This window comes from Eriocheir sinensis, chromosome 62, assembly GCF_024679095.1.
Source record: "Eriocheir sinensis breed Jianghai 21 chromosome 62, ASM2467909v1, whole genome shotgun sequence".
NCBI classification, from domain to species: domain Eukaryota; kingdom Metazoa; phylum Arthropoda; class Malacostraca; order Decapoda; family Varunidae; genus Eriocheir; species Eriocheir sinensis.
In genome coordinates this window covers 8,021,617-8,048,227 of record NC_066570.1, presented here as the reverse complement: position 1 = coordinate 8,048,227, position 26,611 = coordinate 8,021,617, and the positions used below count along the sequence as shown (strand labels likewise).

At 42.3% G+C, this 26,611-nt stretch overlaps 1 protein-coding gene across 3 annotated transcripts in view; it reads left to right on the top strand.

Moving 5' to 3' along the window:
• The first annotated feature begins 1,405 nt into the window (after positions 1–1,405).
• The window catches only part of LOC126986733 (protein D7-like), a 45,114-nt gene continuing 19,908 nt past the window's right edge, over positions 1,406–26,611 (top strand). Inside the window, exons 1-4 of one of the 3 annotated variants that reach the window (XM_050843107.1) lie at positions 1,406–1,460; positions 16,890–16,995; positions 20,488–20,614; positions 25,510–25,657. In XM_050843107.1, coding sequence (XP_050699064.1) covers positions 16,894–16,995; positions 20,488–20,614; positions 25,510–25,657 — 377 coding nt within the window. In that variant the 5' untranslated portion in view covers positions 1,406–1,460; positions 16,890–16,893. Of the gene's footprint in view, positions 1,461–11,671; positions 11,776–12,486; positions 12,590–16,889; positions 16,996–20,487; positions 20,615–25,509; positions 25,658–26,611 lie in introns of those variants that run through there. The other 2 variants (XM_050843108.1, XM_050843109.1) reach the window with 2 other exon arrangements.

Genomic DNA, 26,611 nt, shown 5'->3' with positions numbered 1-26,611 from the left:
CCTTGAACTGACTCCTCTGCTGTAAAAAAAAAAAATATATATATATATATATATATATATATATATATATATATATATATATATATATATATATATATATATATATATATATATATATATATATATATATATATATATATATATATATATATATATATATATATATATATATAGGGGAGGAGGTGGTAATATGGACCACTTTTTATTTTAGGCGAAAACACAGATTTTAAAGGACAAATTGCATCAACAATCATCATAAATATTGGCAAATCTTATCCTCTTAACACATTCAGAGTTATAGTGAGAAAACTGAATCATTCAAATGCTACAGCTTTTTGTTCAAGAAGATCCAAAAAAGTGGGTCGTAGAAAGTGGGGTGGTAATATGGAACAAGTGAGCTGCTAATATGAAACAGTTTAGAAAATAACAAAATAGTATATTACTTTTTGTGAATACATAAATAAAAGTTTTACAGTGAAAAGGAAAGTTTAAGAACAGAAGTCGCAAATGGAAAAATCAGTTTCACAGCCCTTATATAGGCTACACAATACAATTATGAGCCCGTCCCCGGCACGCCACATACTGAACCCGTAGTTGAACGGTAGTTCTCCTCATTTGGACTTTGATTTTTTTTTCATATGAGGTTTTTAAAGCCTCCTTGTATGGAGAGGAAGTCAAGAGAGACGTTTTCAAAGCTTTGCGACTTCTATTTGACTGATATGATGTGTGGGGAGGTAAAGTCTGGAGATATGGAATGGTGCTAAAACATGCTGTTCCATATTACCACCCCACGACATTTTCATAATTAGTTAGCAGAAATTCTAAACTAATTTGCTTTTCCAAAAAACTAATGTACGTCATTTTAACAAGTGATCTTATGACTAATCAGTACACCATATATCAGAGTCCATATTTATTAATTCATATAGGAAAACAGGTTTTGAATCTTGACTAAAATTTTTTTTTCACGGAGCAAGAATTAAATAATTGCCCCTCAGAGCGCCCCACCTCGAACGAGTGACTCAAGAAGCACTTTGGAGGCCTATGGGGAACTAATGTCATGTTTAAAGTCAGTTACCAATTGATAACAGCACGTGTATATATATATATATATATATATATATATATATATATATATATATATATATATATATATATATATATATATATATATAGTGTGTTTGTGTGTGTGTGTGTGTGTGTGTGTGTAAATGGCTGAACAACTTGCATTTGTATCGTAGCATACGAAAGAGGACAGTTGTGATTACGATTAAGCTATTGACATGAATTATACGTAACGTTAATTAAAGATTAGTCACCGATTAATTTCGCCTACGAGTTATCAGATCAATATTTTGTACACATCTCCATGATATGATATGAGTGTCTTCTTATCTTGGCTGCGATGCTATCATATCTTGCCATGCCGTTCTCGTGAAGCTGGGAGCACCTTGTGGCAGGTGAGAATTCAGGGACAGATAGGCTGTTCTGTGTCTAGTGTGGCTTCTCATCTCACGCTGTATACCTCCGACGTTGTCACGTTAGGGGGCAGCAAATTTTCCGTGGATCTTCAGTCATAAAATCGTGGATTTTTGCCTACGTGGACATATTATATATACCGTCGTCTTCCTATCCCACTTGCCTCGCACTCTTTCAGCGTACCGTGGTCTTGACCGACACATTTTCACAAGTATGGCTGACGTCCCAGTTCGCACCCCCGTTTTCACTCAAAATGCCGTTGCTTTGGCTCTATTGATACTCAGTTTACACAAGTAACGGAAAAAGAAAAGAATGCGTGTGGAGGCGGCAATGGCTTACAAGAAGAGAGGAACGCAGTGAAGTGATGCAGCTGTTGCAAGAACTACGTCTAGAAGACGAGGAAGGCTAAGGCAGTGGATGAGTCAGCAGGGACCAATTTTATGAAATATTGAGCCTTGTGCAACCATTTATAGCCAAGAAAGACACAAGGCTTAGGAAACCAGTGTCTGCTCTTCCTTCTATACAGTTTTTTCTGCATACAATTCATGCCTGGGATCCCACAAAGCTGGCATGTCCCGTAATTTCTCAATTAAAGTGGCCTCGGAGGCCTTGGTCCAGGCAACAACACTCATAGCTATGCGGATGTAGGGACAGTAGGGTGTAGCTTCTTCCTCTTCTTGTTTCTTGTTGTTGCTGCTGCTGATGATGATTGGTAGATTGGATAAGATTGGTAAATCGGTTCACACTGACGAAGACAGGCAAGGCCTCCAAGAGGATTTGCACAAAATTTCAGCTTGGTCGGATTGATGGGAGATGCCCTTTAACGTAGACAAGTGCCAGGTCCTTCAAGTTGGAACAAGAAAAAAGAAGTTCGATTACGAAATGCGCGGCGTTAAACTCATTAAAGCGTTCAATGCGTTAAGAACTTGGGGGGTCAAGATTGCGTCAAACCTCAAATTCTCACAGCAATGCATCGATGCAGCAAATAAAGCGAACAGAATGTTGGGCTTCATTAAAAGAAACTTTTTTATTCAAGAATTTCACTGTTAGTCAAGCTCTTCAGCCAAGCGGAGCGGTCGAGCAGGACATCAGTAGACTTATTTTCTTCCTCTTAACCAACATCAACGTAAGTAGGGAGGTTGTGATTAGACAGATAGATAGACTCAAAGTTACTAAAGCGCCAGATGAAATTTTTCCCAGGGTATTAAAAGAATGTAAATCTAAAATCAGTGGGCAGCTAACAGAAGTTTTAGGAAGTCGCTAGACACAGGGATGGTGCCTGTTTCAAGGAGGCAGGCACACGTTATTCCAATATTTAAGAAGGGAGACAAATCTTCTTTGCAAAACTATAGGCCGATAAGTTTGACGTCAGTTATAGGTAAAATGCTTGAGTCAATAATAGTAGACAGTATTGGGGACCATATTGACAGACATAATTTAAATCACGACTCACAGCATGGGTTTATTAAAGGAACGTCGTGCCTCACTAATCTTTTATCCTTTTACAATAGAGTATACGAGGCAGCTGACAATGATGAGAGTTACGATATAGTTTATCTTGATTTTAGTAAGGCCTTCAATAATTACCTCAGTAACCTCACCAGAGACTATTAAATAAAGTCAGGGCTCATGGCATAGGAGGGAAGGTTTATGATTGGATTAGGGCGTGGATTAGCGACAGGAAACAGAGGGTTACCATTAACGGTAAAAAAAAAGTCGAATGGGGTAATGTTATCAGTGGGGTTCCTCAGGGTTCGGTTTTAGGCCCGCTTTTATTCATTATCTGCATCAATGACATAGACAATGGGATAACCAGTGATATAGGTAAATTTGCGGATGACACCAAAATAAGACGCACTGTTAGGACAGGGGAGGATGCTAGAGCACTGCAGGAGGATCTGGACAAACTGTCAGCTTGGTCAGAGAAATGGCATATTAATTTTAACATCACCAAGTTTAGCATACTAAGTGTAGGAACACGCAACCCATTACACGGGTATAGTATAGACTCCACAGCGATAGGCAGAGCAGAGTGTGAAAGGGATCTGGGAATGTTATTGAACTCTGACCTAAAACTAAGGAAGCAATGTATTAGTGTGAGGAATAGGGCAAACAGGGTATTATACTTTATTAACAGGTCGGTAACCAACAAAGGTGCAGAGGTCATCCTCAGACCCTATTTAGTGTTAGTTAGGCCACAATTAGATTATGCTGTCCAGTTTTGGTGCCCACACTACAGAATGGACATCAGCTTGCTAGAATCTGTTCAGAGGAGGAGGACCAAGATGATTCAGGGGCTTAGGAACCTCTCATATCAAGATAGGCTGAAACATCTCAACTTACATTCTCTAGAAAGACGAAGAATGCGTTGTGATCTGATAGAAGTATTCAAATGGGTCAAGGGTTACAACAAAGGCAATATATAAGTAAATTACTAAGAATTAGCCAGCAGGATAGAACACGCAGTAATGGATTTAAATTAGAAAAGTAAAGATTTAGGAGGGAAATAGGCAGGCATAAATTAAGTAATAGGATGGTGGGGGAATGGAATAGACTCAGCAATCACATAGTGAGTGCAGGGACGATAGCTTGTTTTAAGAGTAGACTGGATAGCTACATGTACGAGGATGACAGATGGTTGTGAGGGGGGATCTGGAGCTGCCTTGTGTAGGCCAGTTGGCCTCTTGCAGTCTCCCTATGTTCTTATGTAACCGGCAATATAATCCTTGCACGTTTCCACGTGACTCAAAGCTCCCGATCCACATTGCCGAGGCAGGACGACCAACAGGACATCTAGGGAAGGTAATAGTTTTTTTTTTTTTTTTTTTTTTTACAGCAAAGGAGACAGCTCAAGGGCACAAAAAAGTAAACATTAATAAAAAAAAAAAGCCCGCTACTCGCTGCTCCTAAAAAGAATCCAAAGAGGTGGCCGAAAGATAGGTCAGTTTCGGGAGGAGAGGTGTCCTGATACCCTCCTCTTGAAAGAGTTCAAGTCGTAGGCAGGAGGAAATACAGATGAAGGAAGATTGTTCCAGAGTTTACCAGCGTGAGGGATGAAAGAGTGAAGATGCTGGTTAACTCTTGCATAAGGGGTTTGGACAGTATAGGGATGAGCATGAGTAGAAAGTCGAGTGCAGCGGGGCCGCGGGTGGGGGGGAGGCATGCAGTTAGCAAGTTCAGAAGAGCAGTCAGCGTGGAAATATCGATAGAAGATAGAAAGAGAGGCAACATTGCGGCGGAATTTAAGAGGTAGAAGACTATCAGTATGAGGAGGAGAGCTGATGAGACGAAGAGCCTTTGCCTCCACTCTGTCCAGAAGAGCTGTGTGAGTGGAGCCCCCCCACACATGAGATGCATACTCCATACGAGGGCGGACAAGGCCCCTGTATATGGACAGCAACTGTGCAGGGGAGAAGAACTGGCGGAGACGGTACAGAACGCCCAGCCTCGAGGAAGCTGATTTAGTAAGAGATGAGATATGAAGTTTCCAGTTGAGATTTTGAGTTAAGGATAGACCGAGGATGTTTAGTGTTGAGGAAGGTGATAGCTGGGTGTTGTCAAAGAATAGGGGATAGTTGTTTGGAAGATTGTGTCGAGTGGATAGGTGGAGAAACTGTGTTTTTGAGGCGTTGAAGGACACCAGGTTCTTCTTGCCCCAATCGGAAATAATAGTAAGGTCTGAGGCTAAGCGTTCTGCAGCCTCCAGCCTTGAGTCGTTAAGTTCCTGAAGGGTGGGTCTTCTATTAAAAGAAGTTGAATAATGCAGAGTGGAATCATCGGCGTAGGAATGGATAGGACAGTTCGTTTTGGAAAGAAGATCATCAATGAACAACAGAAAAAGAGTGGGAGATAGGACAGAACCCTGTGGGACACCACTGTTAATAGATTTAGGGGAAGAACAGTGACCGTCTACCACAACGGAAATAGAACGGTCAGAAAGGAAACTGGAGATAAAGGTACAGAGAGAAGGATAGAAACCGTAGGAGGGTAGTTTAGAAAGCAAAGATTTGTGCCAGACCCTATCAAAAGCTTTTGATATGTCCAGCGCAATAGCAAAAGTTTCACCGAAACGGCTAAGAGAGGATGACCAAGAGTCAGTTAAGAAGGCTAGGAGATCACCAGTAGAACGCCCCTTGCGGAACCCATACTGGCGATCAGATAGAAGGTCAGAAGTGGAAAGGTGCTTTTGAATCTTCCGGTTAAGGATTGATTCAAAAGCTTTAGATAGACAAGAAAGTAAAGCAATAGGACGGTAGTTTGAGGGATTGGAGCGGTCACCCTTCTTAGGTACAGGCTGTATGAAGGCATACTTCCAGCAAGAAGGAAAGGTAGATGTTGACAGGCAGAGGCGAAAGAGTTTGACCAGGCAGGGTGACAGCACGGAGGCACAGTTTTTAAGGACAATAGGAGGCACTCCATCAGGTCCATAAGCCTTCTGAGGATTGAGGCCAGAGAGGGCATAGAAAACATCATTTTGAAGAATCTTTATAACAGGCATAAAGGAGTCAGAGGGGGGATGAGTAGGAAGAATATGCCCAGAATCGTCCAGAGTGGAGTTTTTAGAAAAGTTTGAGAGAAGAGTTCAGCCTTAGAGATAGATGAGACGGCAGTGTTGCCGTCAGGATTGAGGAGTGGAGGGAACGATGAAGAAGTGAAGTTGGAGGAAGTGACGGGAAGAGTTAATAAAGAAAGCAAGGTTTTGGCATTTTCTATAAATGAAAGAGTTTTTGGTTAGTCGGAGAATAGATTTGGCACGATTTCGGGCAGAAATGTAAAGTTCAAAATTAGCATTAGTTTGAAGGCTCTGGTATCTTTTGTGAGCTACCTCTATCATTGACATCACGAGAACAAGCGTGATTAAACCAAGGCTTTTTAGCGTGAGGAGTAGAGAAGAACGAGGAATGTATGCCTCCATTCCAGAGACAATCACCTCTGTGATGCGCTGAGCACACACAGAGGGTCTCTATCCTGGAAGCAATAATCATTCCACGGGAAATCGGAAAAGTACATCCTCAGGTCGTCCCACCGAGCTGAAGCAAAATGCCAGAAGCATCGCCTCTTCGGTGGGTCCAGAGGGTGTACAGGAGCGATAGGACAGGATGCAGAAATAAGATTGTGATCGGAGGAGCCCAACGGAGAGAACAGTTTGACAGAATAAGCAGAAGGGTTTGAGGTAAGGAAGAGGTCTAGAATGTTGGGCCGATCTCCAAGACGGTCAGGAATACGTGTAGGGTGCTGGACCAACTGCTCTAGGTCGTTGAGGATAGCAAAGTTGTAGGCTTGTTCACCAGGATGGTCAGTGAAAGAGGATGAAAGCCAAAGCTGGTGGTGAACATTGAAATCTCCTAGGATGGAGATTTCAGCGAAGGGAGAGTGGGTCAAGATGTGCTCCACTTTAGAATTCAAATAGTCAAAGAATTTTACATAGTTGGTAGAGTTAGGTGAGAGATAAACAGCACAGATGTATTTAGTAATAGAATGACAGTGAAGTCTTAACCAGATGGTGGAAAATTCAGAAGAGTCAAGTGATTATTATAATATAATATTATGACTAATTTCTGTTTGTAGATGTGAGTGATTATGTGAAAGGGGATATTAACATGTTCGCGAGCCTATTGAGTTTTTTTTTTTTCACGCGACGTGAACAACTGTATGTGGTACAGGCCCAATACGTGTCTGACACAAGATGCTGCAATTTTCACGGAAAGACAAAATATATATATATATATATATATATATATATATATATATATATATATATATATATATATATATATATATATATATATATATATATATATATATATATATATATATATATATATATATATATATATATATATATAATTTTCGTAATTCTGTCTTTTTTGGGGGGCAAAGGGCCATATTTTAAAGCAGGTCTGTCCTTTTTCCAACTGTAGTGCCTGGCTACCCTGTTTGATAGGGCAAACAAGGATGTCATTATGGAAGACCTCATTCTGAAGGGTGTCCGTGGAAGACTCTTAAAAGCTGGATTAGGGACTATTTGTATGGTAGGAGGGCGCAAGTCGTCTTCCAGGGTGCTACCTCCACGGAGGAAGTGTTTGAGCTGGGCACACCGCAAGGGGGTGTCCTCAGCCCCATGCTTTTCAACATTTTAATGGACAAAATAGCTCGCTGGCCTTTTCCGGGCAATAGTCAGGTAATTATTTATGCGGACGACATCCTTGTGCAATGCAGTAGTCCTGAACTTCTCAGTTTAGCTTTGGAGCAGCTGTCAGCCGTCTGTGAACGGATGGGCCTTGTCATCAATAAAACTAAGACCAAATTTTAAGCCAGTGGGAGGAGAGTTTCTCACCTGCCCAGCATTAATTAATGGCACTCCTATAGGTAGGGTCCCTACCTACAAGTACTTAGGTGCCCTTGTCAGCTTCAAGACAGCTGTGCAGAGCATCAGTTATGTTCAGGGCATCTGCCTGCCTAGGTTAGCTCCTCATAGGGTTTTGGCTAACAAGGGCCTTGGAGTCGGCATCCCTGTCCTCAGGATGTTTTACCTTTCTGTCATTAGGTCACTCATTGATTATGCTGCCCCCGTTTTAGTCCAGTTTAGTGCGGCCCAACTTCGCCCCTTGGAACTTATTCAAAATGAGGCCATGCGCATCATTCTGGGCTGCCCCAGAACTGCCAAACTTGAGGTCATAAGGGCAGAACTAATCTGCCTAGTATTGTGAACAGAATCTGGGAAATAACTTGTCGCACCGTCAGCCACTTGCTTCGAACGGATGCAGTGCCCCTTAAACCGGCACTAGTAACCTTGCACCGCGACTCCAGGCTCCTGTTACTCCCTATATTAGAAAAATTGGCTTTGTTAGCAGAGACGAGTGTGTTAGAGGCATGCTAAGGACTAGTTTGCTCCCCAGCCCAACCTGCCTGGCCTACCGTCCTACCGTCGAACCATACATCTGTCTTCTCTTCAGAACTCTTCGCTATTGATAAAACCATAGATTTTGCTATAAACTCTCAACATAATTCATTCATTATATTTTCAGACTCATTGTCAGCCCTTCAGGCCATTGAGTCCTTGAGAACAGACTCAAATGAAATACAGGGTCGCATCATTAATAAACTCCACTCATGCCTCAAATCCATCTCGCTGATCTGGGTGCCTGGGCACTGCAACATACACGGCAATGAGCAGGCAGACGCCTTGGCTAAATCGGCTGTCGAACTCGAGGGAACCTGGAAAGTCCCTCGTGATCTTCAATCGTGTCTCTCTCTTGGGAAAACATCAGTACATCTTCTGTGGCAAAGTCAGTGGACCGACCTGGCCTTAAATACAATAAAACCTAGTCTCGGAGAGTGGAGCACCGCCAACCGCTCCTCTCGCCGTGAGGAAGTAGTCTTGAGCCGTCTGCGCCTAAACTGCACCCGGTTCACACACCTGACCCCCTACATTAACAGAACCTTTCCACCAATATGTTAAACGTGTGATAATACACTATCCATCGGTCACCTCATCTTGCACTGCAGTAGATTTACCCGTGAACGAGGTCCACTGGTAAACTATTGCAGCGCGAGGGACATTCCGCTCACCTTGGACAGTTTTTGGTGACGGGAATCCCGAGTTGACCGACCTGTTGATGCTTTTCTTGATCGACGAGATGTGACCGAAATACATGTATATATTTTTTTCTGGGTTGATAATTTTCCTTACCATTATATAAAATAATATATATTTATCCTACGAAGGTAATCTTACATACAAAATATATAAAACAATGTATTGTTACTGTTGTGGTTGTAGCGTCGTCGCTTCAGCACGCCTGGTGCTCCGCCCCTACACAGCTGCTGCTCCGCCCTACAAAACTAACCCGCTAATCTCCAGGAAAAGACTCAAGGACCCCGCCTCCAGCACACCTGCGGCAGTGATAATCCTATCCAGCTGCTGCCCCGAGACCTGCGAGGTCAAGTCAGCAACCACCAGTCTCCCCGCAACCCTCACACGCATCACAACTCACTCCCTCTCGTCTCGTTCATCTACGCGCCGTCGCCGCCTCCGACCGCGTACATTAGTGTATATAAATAAACCTAAGACTGCTTGACTGTGCTTTCCCATCAGTGTCCTGGCTAAGAAGAACACTACATGGTCCACGTGATAATCAGCAGGTGATACATATAAAATTGATATATATATATATGTTATCTCATTTTTATATGCGATGTTGGTCTATTGCTGGGCCACACAGCCCTGTGTGTGTGAATGCTGTGTGCTTGTGTGTCCCTGCCCACCCCTGCTTAGCTAGCTTTGGTTAGGTACCCCGGATGTAATGAGAGGAGTGTATGTGCTGAATGAATGACTGTGTGAATGATGATAATAAGAATAAGCAACAACGAAGTAAGCTAAACCTACAAAAAAGCAAATAAATATGGCCTAATAGCCCAGCCAAAAAAAAAAAAAAAAAAGCAGCTCGCACCACCCTTCCTTTCTTCCTTCCCTACGTACATGACATGGATCTCCTCCTCCCCCTTCCCTGTCCCTTCCCTCCTTCCTCGTAAAGTTACATTCCCTTCCCTCCCCCTCCTCCCCTTAATTCCCGTCCTCTACTCCCCGGCCTGTTCCCCCCGTAATTCCTCCTCTCTTACCTCCCTCTCTCCCTCTCCCAGTCCTCCATTATTTTTTTTTTTTGTATCTCACAAGTTATTAGTTAGTCAATGGATAGGCACTGAAGTATTTTTTTTTTATATTGACTAGTGACTACCGCACACCGCGTATCGCACTGGGAAAGATAAAAAAATTGGAACGCACTACCGCAACCGCACTACTCCGGAAAAAGTACCGCACTACCGCAACCGCACTACTGATTTTTTCAGTACCGCGCCTACCTCTGGTTTTACGTATACCTTCCTCCCACGAAGCCTACCTCTGGTTTTACGTATACCTTCCTCCCACGAAGCCTACCTCTGGTTTTACGTATACCTTCCTCCCACGAAGCCTACCTCTGGTTTTACGTATACCTTCTTCCCACGAAGCCTACCTCTGGTTTTACGTATACCTTCTTCCCACGAAGCCTACCTCTGGTTTTACGTATACCTTCCTCCCACGAAGCCTACCTCTGGTTTTACGTATACCTTCCTCCCACGAAGCCTACCTCTGGTTTTACGTATACCTTCTTCCCACGAAGTCTCCTGACGGTGACACGGAAACCAAGTAACACGTCCGGCATATCATTATTACTACTCAAAAATAGCAATAAAGAAAGTGAGAAAATAGAAGAAAGGAAAAGCTACTTGATAAAACTCTGGAAGGAAAGGCAACGAGTTCAGAAGACTAAAATACTAGTGCAAAATCAGTGAAAAAAATAGATGTCAAGTGGAAACTGAAGAAGAAAATAAGAGCTGAAGCATGAGAACATTGAGTGAACAGAAAATCCGGGAGCCGTTGCAAAGGCATATCCCGGGACCACATCTGTGAACTGATCTGCTGATCCATCGAGATGTTCATCGTTTACGGGATGGTCGATAAATATTTGAATATTCTGCATATGAGAAAACCTTGGGAAAGGAATATACTGTAGTAATTAACCCAAATGTCACACCGGCCCTGTCTTTTTACCACAGGCTCAAGGAGCCAATGTAACGGAGATGAGCACCGAGGCAAAGCGCAGTAAAAGGGTATGCCCCCCAACATTACTTTTCCCAGTCGACATTTCTATAGTTCTTCCAGTTTATCTTGCACTCTGTATTCGGCACCTAATAGGCTACATTGCTTTTATCTTTCCCACATGTGACTATCATCATTATGGTCCGATCTATCTATCTTTTTTTCATAAAATTATCAACACTTCTCATGTTCGTGAGGTAACTGGGAAGGTCGTCTGCTGCGCATGCGTGGAGGAAGTACGGAACGCGTGGTCCAAGGAGTATTCTATTATATTCTAGTACGAAAAGATAGTGAAATCCAGTTGAAAAGCTAGGTGTGTAATAAACGAAAGAGACAGCCCGGAGGAGGAGGACTTGTTTAATTGATAGTTTATTGTTGCAAGTAAACAACAAAGGATAAGGGAGGAGCATGCCATCCCAACCCCCGGGCAGTAGCTTAAGGATACATGTGGAAGTAGCACCAGGAAACTAAAAAGACACAATGGTAGGGCACAAGAGCTAAAAAAAAAATAAAGGCCTTAATTTAGTCAAGGGAGGACTGACGAAGCGATACGGGATACAGGTCAGAAGAAGAAGAAGACTAGAATCCTTGGAAACGCCGAGAAACGGGAGGTCGCCATATTGTCTTGTGAGGCCAGGACGAGCGGGGAGGGCAAGGTGAGCAGCTGGAATATTGTTTAGGTGGCCATTGATCACCGTAGGTCTGATATTTCTTACTGATCTGGATGGAGAGGATAATCAGCTGCATAAGCCTAGAAAGCCCTCATCCCTTGTTGCATTGACTCCCCGGCCCGGTATTTTTTCCATCACGGGTTTCTGAAAAGGTTACTTGTCTCTAGATTTGGGGCTTACTATAATTATTTACTTACCTGTATCCTGTGATGACTGAGGTGTACAATAGCCAAGTCAAATAGCTAGAATAACGTAATGCCGCCTCGTACGTGGTGGTCCCAACTCATGGTTATCCGATGTTGTGAGAAGTACCTCCTCGTTAAAATAAGTCGCTATGATGTCCACTACGCATGCGCACTGGGGAATACTCATCAGGAAAGCATTAATTTGCCTGGTTTTGTTCTAATTTGTCCACTTGTGATCTTTGTGATGGTTGGTATATTGCCCTCAAGACAACAATACACAAAGCAAACTAGGAAGATCTGATCGAGTCAACGTGGGGGTTATTTTTATACCTAATTTTTGTGTGTAAAATCTGCCCTATTCGTTTGTTGTAAAGCCTTCTCTTGATTAGAAGTGTTGATCTGATATCTGTGCCATGTATTGGAGCCGAAACAGGACAATTTAACGATAGCAGTGAGTGAAATATAAAAAAAGTGAACAAGTTGGACGTCTGCGAGCTATTATGCGGCTTTGAGCTAATTCCTTCAACACCGCCATGATAGTGCTTTGTTCACCCCCACGTTGACTCGATCAGATCTACCTAGTTTGGATAGACGAGGAGGGGCTCATAGATATAGTAAGTGACCACAATATGATGATTTTAAATTGTGTTAGCCAGGGCCAGAGGGAGGAGGGGGGAAACAGGAATAAAGACTGCCGCTGGAACATGAGAGGGGGTGACTGGGAGGCCTTCAGAAGAGACCAAACATGTGTGGATGAAACGAATGACAGGATGTGGAGGATAGTAAATGACACAGCCAAGAGGAGGTTAGGTATACGAAAGATATGAAGGGGTAGGAAACAAGGGAACGAAGACGTCGAAAAGGCAAGGAAAGAAAGGAGCTGAATAAGAGAACCAAGAGATTGAGGAAGGAAATAAACGGTGATGCAGGTAGAGTAGAATATGAACGTGGCAGCAGTATAGGAACAAGTAAAGGGAGGTAAAGCGACTCATTAGGAAGGCGAGGGTAGAGACTGAGAGGGAGATAGTAGAGGAACTCAGGGAGAAGGGAGAGGAGGGGGGAAGAGCTTGGTATTCCTTCTTGAGGGGGGAGGAAAATAGGGAATAGCCCAACTTATAAGAAATAGTAGTGGGAAACAAAGTAGTGAAAGGGGCAGAAGAAATAAAAAGGGAAATCAAATACTTCTGGGAGGAGATAGGGGGGATGTCTGTGCCTGTTGAGTTAGGGGAGGTGCACTTGGAATCTTGCAGGAAAATATTTGAGGATATGGGGGATTGCTTCATTAGGGAAGAGATCAGGGAATACGTAAAGACACTCAAGGCTAGGAAAGCAACAGGGAGGGATGGGATTCCTAATGCATTCTATAAAGAAGGAGGGCCAGGTGTAAATAGAGGGGCTGTATAGGTTGTTTAGAAAGATTTGGTTGGAGGGAAAAGTACCGGGAAAATGGAGCAAAGGTAGGGTGACTCTGCTACACAAAGGGGGGCACAAGAGTAGGAAAGAGTTAAAAAACTATAGGCCATAGCTGTCACAGACACAATAGGAAAGATTTTCAGTGGTCTACTTAGTGATAGGATGAGTAAATGCTGCGAAAGAAACAGGGTAATGGGGGAGGAACAGAATGGTTTTGGTAAGGACAGAAGGGGGGAGGACAACATGTTTGTAGTTAACACGGTGACTGAAAGAATGAAAGGAACGGGGGGGAAGGTATACCTTGCTTTCCTTGACGTAGAAAAAGCGTATGATAGGGTATATAGGGGTTTGTTAAGTCGATTGTTGACTAGGATAGGAGTGAGTGAGAGGGTAGTAGGGATAATAGATAGTATGTATGAGAACACACGGGCAGTATACAACCTTGGGGATATAGAGACATAGTGGGTCAACAGCCGTAGAGGGGTTAGGCAAGGGTGTGTACTGTCCCTGCTACTGTTTGGGCTGTACACAGAGGAGCTGGCAGAGAGGTTGAGGACATCGGGTTATGGGATAAGGGTGGGGAGTGAACGGTTAGGATGTCTCCTGTATGCAGATGACATTGTGCTCATGAGTGAGGGTAGTGAGGAATTACATCAAATGTTGGCCTTACAAACAACTACACTCGAGCGCCTGGCATCACAACACAGATCAAACAACAAATAAACATGGAACCTCTTCACATACACAGACTTACACTTATGTTCAAGATCACAAACACTCACATTGACATTGATCCACATACATACTTACACAACGCAAACAGTCAACGTACTCGTAACACACACATCCATAAATACCAAACATATCGCACTAACACCGATTCATACAAGCACTCATACTTTCCACGCACCATACGTGACTGAAACAGCCTCCCTCAATGGATTTTAGACTGCGGTACAATAGACTCATTCAGAAAACAAATACACACTCACTTGTCACCATAACACACCAACACTAACAATTACACCTGATTCACTTCCCTCCCCTGCACACCCGGCTCCCCCGTCCCCCCAACAGCCAACACAAATATGCGTGTTATGCACCTGAATGGGTGCCCTGCGCAATTTAAATCAAGATCAAGAAGAAGAATATAGTATTTCTAAACCTCGTAAACCAAAACCAAATTTTATTGTCGCATCCATGCATTGTGTATTAATGAATTGATCCTCTATTGAGTAAAGATCTGTGATGACTATCTGACTGCTGAAATAGTCAGATCAGCAGCAAATAATGTATATAGAAAAAGGATTTATTTTCCATATTGGGTGACTTGGTCTATCAAATAAAACTGCATATCAAATAAAAGAATGATAACCAGACAAACTGCTCTTATGCTTAATACATGACCTGCCACTCTGATTTGAAAGTGAGTGCAAACACTTGTTTAATGCCCCCCTCCCCCCCTCCCCCATGAAAGAAGTTGGAGTAATATGGAGACAACAATGGCACAGCGCAAAGCATATTACATGCATTTATCGTAAACAATTAGACTTAATAAATCTGACAAAAAAGTCTAATTAACCCGGTTGCTGCAGGAATCATGTTTCTTAAAGGTTCCTCTAAGCAAATTAACCCCTTCACTCCGGCGACTCCCTCGTCGGCGTCCGACAGCGTCACCGTATGGAAAGGGTTAGTCCTCTTCTAAACCTCTTAATCCTCTTCTAAACCTCTAAAGAGGAAATGGAAGAGAATTAAGAGGAATTTAGAGGAGGATTGAGAGGCTTAGAAAAGGATTAATCCTCTTCCATTTCCTATCGACCCTTTCCATACTGTGGCGCAGACGTCTGCGTCATGGATGGAAAGGGTTAATGAGAAAAAATCATCACTCACACAAATCATTATATAATAGATATCAACCCATTTGTAATCAGTTGGTGCATCCTCTGTTTTGGGGGATTTATATCAAGCCACAAATTTGTCCTGTCAGAGGCATCACTGCTACCAGGTCAAATACAACCTAACCTGTCCCCCCACCCCTGCCCCGCCAAATTATGGTGTGCTAGATTGCGCTCATGAACTTTTTACAGCAGTATTTTGAGGCTTCTTTGGATTTTCAGCAGCTTTCAGTTACTACTGCATTGCATTTAGAGAAAAATACAAGACATAGTATTAACCTCATGCAAGATGACTACCCTTATTTTCATATTAGTTAGAGCTTGGCCCCACCTTGCCCCCCCCCCTTCTGCCCAATGATCTTTTCTTCTGGAGGTGCTGTTGGGGAGCCATATGATCTGGTGATGAGGTGCTGGAGTGATTCGTATGTCAAGAGGTGGTGACAAGTGGAAAAATTGCTCCATATATATAGTCCTATTTATGTCTACCATATATGTAGTGTGATTATGGCATAATCATATTTAAGTGCATCCAGCTTTTCCCTGTCATGATTGTACCAAGTCCAATTTGAATTTGAGCAGTGTTTGTATAGCATGTGTTCATATCCACAACGTCAATGAATATGGTTCCATTCTACAGTATATACATTCCATGCTATAATATGTGGTACAATAACGTGAGATTTGCCAAAAATGTCACGTGAACTGTCATGAATGAGAGGTGCTACATGTCATCTCCAATCTTCATATGACTAAACATAGCTTCAGAGAGGTGTCTTCAAGGTGTTCCATTCAAAGGAAGGAGGAACAGACAAAGAAAGGCTGTTCCAGGGTTGCCAAACCTGTGAATAAGGCGGGCTAACTGTATATATCAAATTTAGTAATAACAAAGTGTCTCACCATAAACTTAAAAGGAAACTGAAAGCCCATGGGATGGAAGGTAAAGTTTTGAGGTGAAACAAGGTGTGGCTAAGTGATTAGATGCTGAGTTCAGATACAAGGACAAGTGACCAGTGGCATCACACAAGAATGAGTTTTAGGTCCCTTATTATTTATCATTGACATTGATCCATTTAGTGTTAACTTGGGTAAAGAAAAGGAGCTATGTCATGTCATATCTAGAAAATTCAGATTTATTAGTGCATATTTTAATTCCATAGGCTTACTTTAACCCGGTAGCAGCGGGGATCATGTTTCTTAATGGTCCCTCCAAGCGAGAAAAATGAGAAAAAATCACCCCTCACACAAACCATTTCATAATATATATCAAGGCATTTGTGATCAGATTATGTATCACCTGTTTTGGGGGTTTTATATCATGGCACAAATTTGGCCCATCGCTGCTACACGGTAAAGCCACAAATTTGGCCCGTCGCTGCTACACGGTAAAGCCACAAATTTGGCCCGTCGCTGCTACCGGGTTAAGTATGGCTTCCTTGTGGTTCTTATCAGCATATTTTCCATCATCTCAGACCTCACGATGTCAACAGTGTTCAGAAATATATCTTTAATTCTGTATGCTTTTATTTTATTTTTATTTTTTTATTACTTAGTGTTTATAGAAAAGATGATATATACAAATCTCTTAACATTTACATAACCATTTCAGCACGATGGAGTACCGCATGATGGAAAATCTTTTGACGTGCCCCTATAATAGCAGCCACCAGATTATACCTCATCGGATGGCAATGCACCTTATCAAGTGCAAAAAGGTAATAAATCAGCAGTTACATCATTGTAATGTGAAGGATCTTTAGTAAAGTGATGCATCATTAGAGTAGCTCACTATCATTGAACTTCTATGTACTTGAATATGTTATCCTTGGTTATTTGTAAGTGTAGTGTACATCAATCAAAATCCTTATACACCTCTCCCTCATATATCACACCTTATTGGGACTGTGAAACCCCCCGTGATAAAGAAAATAGCCAATTAATAAAAGTAGTGGTATTTAATATAATTGGTTCCTAGACCTTCCCAGCTTTCCCTAATCTTCTGCTCCCTCCATTCTCTCACTTTTAGAGGCAGTAATAACATACACATAGGTAAACATTTGAATCATGAAGCAGCATATTACTGCACAATACGATTCAAATGTAGTTTCTTACCTTGGTGGTGACTTTGAGATGCATAGAGGACAAAGCATGGGTATAGTACAGTTCATATAAAATAATGTTATGGTAAGGTTTGTCCCCTAAAAGTATGAAAGGATATTACGGTATGAAAATTTTCTCATAGTACGGCGCCGTACAAAGTTTAACCTGGTAGCAGCGGGGATCATGTTTCTTAATGGTCCCTCCAACCGAGAAAAATGAGAAAAAATCACCCCTCACACAAACCATTTTATAATATATATCAAAACATTTGTGATCAGATTATGTATCATCTGTTTTGGGGGGTAAATATCATGCTACACAGTGAAGCCACAAACTTGGCCCGTCACTGCTACCGGGTTAAGAACGATTTTTCCGTATCTTTTTCGTACCTTTTTGCATCAAGCCACACCTGCTTGAGTCTGGGTGTAGACCTGTCTCAGCTCCCTGACCAGACCTGAGGGGAAGGTCAGTAGGGTAGCAACAGTAATCAAGGGGAGCGTTTCCAGTCCAGTTTCCGTCCTTGCACGGATAGGTATCAGTAAGTTGTTATGTCTGATGGCATGGCGAGAGGGAGGCGCAGTGTCTGGTAGCAGGTCACGGTGGTGCAGGTGATTTAGTAGTTGTACTGCAAACTTTTGGAGGAGGTGCTGGTAGCGGTCTTGAAGTGTGGGCAGATTTAGGGCATCAAGGGCCTCGTCATAGGTGGAGTAAGACGGGCCCAGGATAAGCCTACACGCATGTTTCTGCACCCACTCAAGCGGGCAGCGTTGGGTGGTGTTGAGGGATGGAAACCAGGCTGGGGGGGCGTAAGTGCGTTTGGGGAGGATGAAGGTATTAGACTCCCATCAGCTCATGCGTTGGAGTCCCCAGTGACTTCAACTGCCTCAGAAGGTAGAGCTGATAGGAGGCTGAAGCGATGGTTCGGCTAACATGCTCTTTCCTAGTCAAGCGGTTGTCAATGGTGACACCGAGAAGCTTGGTTGTTTCCACCACCTGGAGCGGAGTGCAGTTGATGGAGACTGCAGGTGGAGGTGCGGCTGTTGTAGAGGTAGTGATGCGCATGAGGACTGTTTTGTTCTGGTTGACAGTTACCTTGTTTAGCCTCGTCCAGTCCTGAAGGTCGTCAAGTGTGTTGTGCAGGTGGCTGAAGTCAGGATGTATATTGTCAATAGTGCTCCCCACCGTAGAGTCATCGACGTATTTCCAGTGCGAGGGAGTGTTGGTCATCACGTCATTTATGAGAATTAAAAATGACAAAGGGCCTATTTTCGTGCCCTGGGGGACTCCGCAGGTAGGCGGTGGCTGAGTGGTAGCGTGCTGGGCCCACATTCACCACGTGATGGACAACGCGAGTTTGAATCCCCACGCTACCACCTCAGATTTTTCAGTCACCGCTGAATGGCTTAAAACTACCCATATGTCCTGAAGACCACCCATCAACCCGGACTCTAGAGGAAACCGTCCAAGTGAATCAAGAAGGAGTTCCAGGGGGCAGCATGAGCCAAGAGAAGATGATGCCACTATATACACTTGCCTGCGCCATGACGGGCTGGGGCCGAATACTATCCAGGCCCCTCAAGCAAGCCTACTGGTGCTATAGGCATAGACGTAAAAAAAAAAATAAAAAAAAAAAAAAGTGAGGGGCTTGGGTGATGAGGTCCTGCCTTGGAATCTCACAACCTGATCATGCGTGCTGAGGAAGTCTGCCATCCACGCCACCAGGCATGGGTGAAGCCCCAGGTTAATGGCCTTGTTGATCACTGTGATGTGATCAGTAATGTGATCTTCCATGACAATCCGTATAAAACCAAAACCGTACTATTTGAGGAACGACTGTACTCGTGAACAGCTTTGGGCTTCTGTACTTCAAAATGACCCGTTCTGCTTTCTTGCCTGCAGTGACAGCTTTGGAGATGGGAATCAGTCATGTAGACTTAGCAGCTGATGGTTCAACAGGTGTTGAAGAGGTGACAGCAACAGATGTGGGACAGACGGGGGTGGTGACAGCAGAGACAGTGCGACAGACCACACCAGGGGTGACAGGTGCCACGATACATTTCTCCAACAAGAACAGAAATTGCAGACAAGTACTTACTTGGGATTTTCAATAAAGACTGGAAAATGTGGCAAAGAGCCTATGAATGAAACAATGTTTCGACAGATGGATGGTCTAACATTCAAGATGAGTCAGTAATATGCGTCACCGTCATGACTTCAAATGGCCATGCATATCTAGTGGACACAATAGACACAAGTAGCCAACCTCATACTGATATCTTGAAGACCTCGCAAAATCATCAATTCAGAAGAGTAAAGAGATTTTGGCTGCCAGGTTAGTTGTGTGGTGACAGATTATGCAGCCAATGTCAACAAGGTAAGAAAATAATTAGAACAAGCAGATGAATTGAAGTTGCTAACCTAGGGTTGCACAGCACACATGTTTTGGCTCATAATTTGGAATGATTTGGATAAAAGAGCAATTGGTTCATGTTGTAAAATTTCTTTGAAACTGTAACTATGCCTCAGCAAGATACTGCCAGGAGGGCAGTCTCTAATGTGTAACTGCTTGAAGATATCCACAGTATAATGAACTAACCAGCTCATGAAATTATGTGAAGTGATAGAGAAAATATTGATATTAAAATTAGAGAGGGTTTTCTTTGTTTATTTCTCCCTTCTATATTGTTGCCTTGTGATAAGACTTTAATCAATGGTATTTGAAAAAAAAATCATAATTCAAATCTTGATTTAATCAAATTATCTGAAAAGAAAATCACTTTATAACTTGATTTCAATAAGTGAATTAACCCGTTAGCAGCAACGGGCCAAATTTGTGGCTTTACTGGGTACCAGCGACGGGCCAAATTTGTCCCATGATAAAGACCCCCCAAATAGATGATGCATAAACTGATCACAAATACGTTGATACATATTATGAAATGGTTTGTGTGAGTGATGATTTTTTCTCATTCTTCTTGCTATAAGGGACCTTTAAGAAACATGGTCCCCGCAGCTACCGGATTAAATCAAACAACCCTGACATCTATTCTGTTGTATTTATAATATTGTCAGGCATAATTCCTTTTTTGCATCCATTCTTGTCTCAGAATTACCCAAACATGGACATGAAGGAATGTATCTTCAATGCTGTGCATGTGGTGCCGGCCTCAGAGTTCCAGGCACACCTGCTGAGCTGCGAGGACAAGCAGCTTGTGGAGCGAGAAATCTTCAGCCGTAAGTGTTTTGCTTCATCTGCAGTCAGATTAATTTCTCTAATATTATTGCATAGCTCTCCTTTATGCATTGACACCCTTTACTTTGTTTTGTATTCCAAATAAAGATCACTAAAGTCACATAGTAATAAACCTACCAGCGTCCCAATGTTGTATTTATTTTCTACAGTTATTCCACTTCAGTCATTGAGACAAATTTTCACTCGAGCAGCACTCATATTTATGTACAGGCCCCACAAATAGAAGTTGGACCTATCCCATAAGAATCCATTGTCTAGCATCCAAAATTCTGTTTGTACAGTATACCCTGCACAAGTCAGACCAATTGGGGCGGAGGCCAATCCGAGTTATCCGAAAATCCAAGTTCCCCTAGTTTTTTTTTTTTTTTTTTTTTTTTTTTCCCCACATTTTGCACGCCTGTTACCACTAACAGTTGAAATGGTCTGTGTAATAAATTACGTAAATAAGTACTACATACATAAACACGCGGCTTATACACACAAATATTTTGAAACATTCAATCAGTTTTCCTTGGAGGCGACGTTTCTCGAGAGAGAGCAGGTTAAGAGATGAGAGCCTTATTGCACAAGGAGGAGATCATCTTTGTTGCCCCACATTGAGCACCTTCTAATTTAGCACTGTTCTTCATATGGTGGGGGACTAAAACTGTACAGCATATTCCACATGGGATCTGATAAACTACATATTGTACAGTGGAAGTATTACATCTTTATTCTTGAATGAGAAGTTTCTATTGATGAAGCCTAACATTCTGTTTTCTTTATTTGCTGTGTCGATGCATTGCTGTGAGAATTTGAGGATTGACATGATTTTAATACCCAGGTCCTTGACACTAAATGCTTTTGAGTTTTACACCACACATTTTCAAATGTGTGTGGGTTGTCACCGAGAGGCAACCGTGGTGTAACGGGTAGCACGTCCGCCCGGCAAGCGGAAGGACTCAGGTTCAATCCCCGGGGGGTGCCTGCCTTTTCTGGTGAACCCCCTACCTCTAACATGGCGCAGTGAGTAGGATCCAGCAACGATACACATTCCCCAGACTGGCTGGCGAGGGAGGTGGCCTTAGGGGGGAGTTGTGTGGGTTGTCACTGAGAGGCGACCGTGGTGTAACGGGTAGCATGTCTGCCCGGCAAGCGGAAGGACTCTGGTTCAATCCCCGGGCGGTGCCTGCCTTTTCTGGTGAACCCCCTACCTCTAACAAAATGGAACCTACTATTTTTTGTTCCAACTTGAAGAATGTTGTATGCATCAGAGACGTGGACATGGAATGCAGCACAGCAATCGAGAGTACATGCAGTGGAAATGAGTTATGTAAGATGTACATTTGGTGTTTCAGGATGGGATAGAGAAAGTAATGAAAGTGTGTATGAGAGGTTTGGTATGGGTGTGACAGCGAAAGGAGTGGACTGTGGAGTGAACAAATGGGTAAAGCGTGGCACGCTTAGATGGTTTGGCCATGTGATGAGAATGAAGAAGAATAAATTTTTGAAAAGTGTGTGAGAGAAGGATTAAGGGAGGGGGTGTCAGGGGAAGATCACCTGCGAAGTGGATCAATAGGGTGAGAGTTAGAAGTAGCAGGATTGAGTGTGCTGAGAGGGAATGCCAGAACAGTGAGAGATGGAGACATTTCTGCTGTGGCCACCCCCTGGAGGGAAGTTCCTGTGAGGGAGTAGGGCATCAGAGATATAGATAGATGGATAGATAGAACTTGAAGTACCTGGCACTTAACCCGTACAGCTTTTTGGTATTTTGTAATTTCCTCCCCACCCCAGCGTCGGAGGAAAAAACAATTTAATTTTTTTTGCATAAAACAGCTTAAAACCGTGAAAATTAAGAAATGTAACGTCATTTAGCTTACTGTTGCTTAGAAGTCGGTGTTTTGGGCCATTTTGTGTCAATTTGGTAAGCGAAATGGTCGTGTCACTTGCCGTAGACTTTCTTGGATTGTACGTGCATATCAGAGTAAATCGTTTTCTCTCGACATATTTAGTAAAGACTTATATATATTGTTAGAGAGTAACTCATTTTGAGCTTTTTGATAGTTCAACTCAATGTACAGTCGCCCTCAAGAGCGTTCACTCATGCAATTGCAGTTTATACTTGGCCCCTCCTTACCAAAATTGCCAGTACTAAATTGCCGGTTCTGGACGTTGGTATACCCACTATACCTCACCCACAACACTGTCAAACCACTTTCCAACCACCAACCACTTCAATTTCCACATCACGCTCTCCAAAACCACCTCCAACATCCACATAAATAAAAAAAATTGTACCCAGAATAATGGCTGCCAGGCTTGCCTGTTAGGGCAATAAATGAAATATATTGGGTGGTCAGTATTCCCAAAGGATCAGTCTACTAGGGCACCACCACAGAAGTCGCCCTCGGCACACTCCAGTAACAGGAAAAAATAATACATTAAATACGAACGACGTACATATCTGATGCTCAATGGTATTAAAAAATAATACGTATGTCGTACATATTTGACGCTGCATGGGTTAACTAAATTAAAGGGCATCTCCCAATTATCAGACCAAGCTGACACTTTATGCAAATCTTCTTGAAGGCTTTGTTTGTCTTCGTCTGAGAGGATCAAATTACTAATTTTTGTATCATCAGCAAATTTACTAGTGAGATTATTGAGTCCAATGTCAATGTCATTGATGTAAATTATAAATAGCACTGGGCCAAGATCTGAGCCCCGAGGGACACTGCTAATGACAGGCACTCGCTTGGAGTTAACTCAATCGATCTATGTCTATTGCTCAACCAATTCATGATCCATTGGTGTACTTTACCTTCAGTACCTCAATACTTCATTACTTATGTGCATCTCTTTCCTCAACCCTTCTTGTTCTTCACTCATCATTCCATCTGTTACTCCAACCAACCTCAGCCAAAACTCCCAAACACCTTCCCAAGCATACAGTGGGGCCCTGTGACTAGTGACAGTAAGACTGAAACAGCATCAATAGTTCTGAAACCACTAGTTTGGGGGCAAAATAGTAAAAAATACAAAATAGATTTTTTTTTGCTCTTTCACTTGCTTCTGACAAGTAAACCTATGTTTATAGATGAACACAACTGCTAATAAGGAAAGGCCACAAAAAGCCACCATTAAATGCTTTGAATGTGCTCTAATGATTAAAGATGTTAGGAGTGAATTGGGTTACTGAGAGCCCTCACCACCACCAGCCATCCCCACCCTCCTCCACGGCCAGCCAGACAAGAAGCAGAATCCCCTGGCAATTCACTCCTCTTGTATTGCATCAACCCTGCATATGTTTAAACCATTAACCACTGAATGTTATACAATGTTACCTAAAGGAGCTAAGATGGAGATTAGTGTCTAGTATGCCCTGGATATGTCTGCAAGCTTCTCAGAAGTGTCTCCTCCCTGTTTGACAATTTCTTCATGTATTCCATCTGCTCCTGCTGCCCTCTGCCTATAACCTTGTTAACTGCTTTTAAACTTTCTCCATAAATAGGTTTCCTGCCATTCTTCCTGGCCACCTTTGCAACCCCTATAAACAAATAATAATGACCTCTGCTGTCATAGTAACATTGGTTTCCTTTGTTCATATATGACTAATTCCCTATTCTTATTTTTCAACAGGTTAACCCTCTCGCGCACCGTGACGCCAGTGGTGTGTAAAAAAATTTAGGGCCAAGTGCACCATGATGCCATTGGCATCAATTTGAACAAAAATATTACTTTTAAATTGTTATATTCACTCCAATCGCGTCATTTTTTGTTTGAGGGTAAGTTTCCTCACCCTCTCCGAAATGAACTAATTGTCAACACTCCGCGTGCACATATTTGAGTGTGGTTGAGAAAACAAAGACAATTTCTGGTCACTCTTATCAGTCAATCTGCACGTCTCGCTGCTGTGGGCTTTAAACTTTTTGTGGGCTTCCGTGCGCCCACCCCATAACAGTGATAATAGTGTTATTTAGTGCAATACAGTGATTTGATTGGGTGTAATTTGTATTATTTTCTCTTTACAGGCAGTAGTGTATTATATTTTATGAATTACGTAAGCAAATGAAAGACGGACTTTTTCAATATTTTTCCTTTTCTGCAAATATTTCATGGTGCTAATTGTCCGATTGGAGATTTGAAGGAACCATAAGAATTCTGATAAAATTCTGCTATTATAAATGCATCTACCTTGAAAAGTTGACACAAATTTTTAGTTATGGAGGTGGGAACAGTAGAACAGTAGAAAAATTGTTTAGGCGCACTTTATTCCATGTCCATAAACTGTCCTATGAATTACTATTATTATTTCTTTATTGATTCATGAGAAACTACAACAAATAAGGAAGCCATTGATATATTATGTATAATGATAAATGCAGGTTTGGGGGAAGAAAGTAGCTGAGAAACAAAAAATTTTGGCGTGCTAAAAAAACTGCCTCGATCAACGTTAGACCCAGTGTTTGAAATGATCGCGGAAAAGAAAACTTATTGAAACTTATGGTGCGTGAGAGGGTTAAAATTGCTTGAGAGAGAGAGAGAGAGAGTAATCAGCTTATGTAGATGAGAGAATATTCAAGAATTGGGAATACAAGGTAGAAATAGAAATAGAAGGTGACAAAGATCTAACCAAGTAAGGCAGAAGAGAAGAAAAGATTCAGAAGCAAAATTAAAATTTTCAAAAATGGAAATTGCTTTTTGAAAGAAAGAAAGAGTTGTATGATAATAAGTGTTGGGGTGGTATTAGAAGGGCTGCAGATAAAATATTACCAATTTAAATGGATTATAAGGTGACCATGAACTTAACCTTCCTTTCATGATAAATTTCCAGACCTTTGCAGTATTTTGGGATGGCTATACAAAAGTTTGTGACCAACAATGTTTTTTATAGGGCCACAAGTAAAGAAGGGAGGCCCATTGGTGAAGCCTGAAGCCGTGCCAGTGGAGAATGTTTCCATTACGTGTGAGGACTGGGAGTCAGAGCGTGTAGAGTCTTCATATTCTCCTGAAGCCAGTATCATCAATAAGGAATTCACCAGGTATGAAGATCAGTGAAGATATATATGCTTTGCCTTTGTTTTCTTACATGTGGTTCAGATGAGGGATGAGGGGCAATGCTGCTTCCTCCTGAGGAGTTTTAGTATTTTTAGTTCATACCTTGTTAGTATATATAAGGGCTGTGCACCTGCCCTGGTACCTGGTACTGGTACCAGTACCTTAACCCTTAAAGCGCAGGGTTGTTTTGCCGTGCCTGTCCTCCCACGTGGGCATATTTAGGCAAAAACATACCTCACTTCAACCTTTTATATCTTCACTTCTACTTACCTCCTGTGACTAAATGAAGTATTGTAAAGTGTATACCATTAATTGTCCTATGACGTTAATTTGAAGACTATGACCATTGGTAGAGCGAGTACGGAATATTGAATAGGATCACTGAAAACACATTTTTATGGACAGTTTTCCACTGCTAGTGGACTTCCCTTCTATGATTTAGTAATAAAGAGCATAACTTTTATACAGTTTATGTGATACACACCTCCAAAAAATTAACTTCCAGGCCTTCCTGATGCCCTTGATGGGTGCTGAGGTCAAAGGGGCCCCATCTTGTGGATGAAATTCACTGTAAGGTGAGAAGAGGTGGGATGTCTAATAGACATCTTCTCAAAGCTAACACAAGGCATACACTGACCAATACCTAGTCAAGGGAGCATAGTTGGGTATTGTTTGAAAGAAAACGACATACTCACTCAACTTCATCACAAACAAACTAAATTTGACGGCACGCTAATTCAAAAAATGCCTTGTCGACTATTGTCAACACCCGCGGTTTGAGCCCAGGCACCAGCTGTCCACTATTGTCGACACCCGTGCTTTAAGGGTTAACAATACTGGTACCAGTACATGCTTAACAGTACTGGGGCCATATGCTCAAAATTCTCCCATAGAATGTCTCGAAGGGTTCCACTGAAACGGTCAGCTCACGTGAGTTC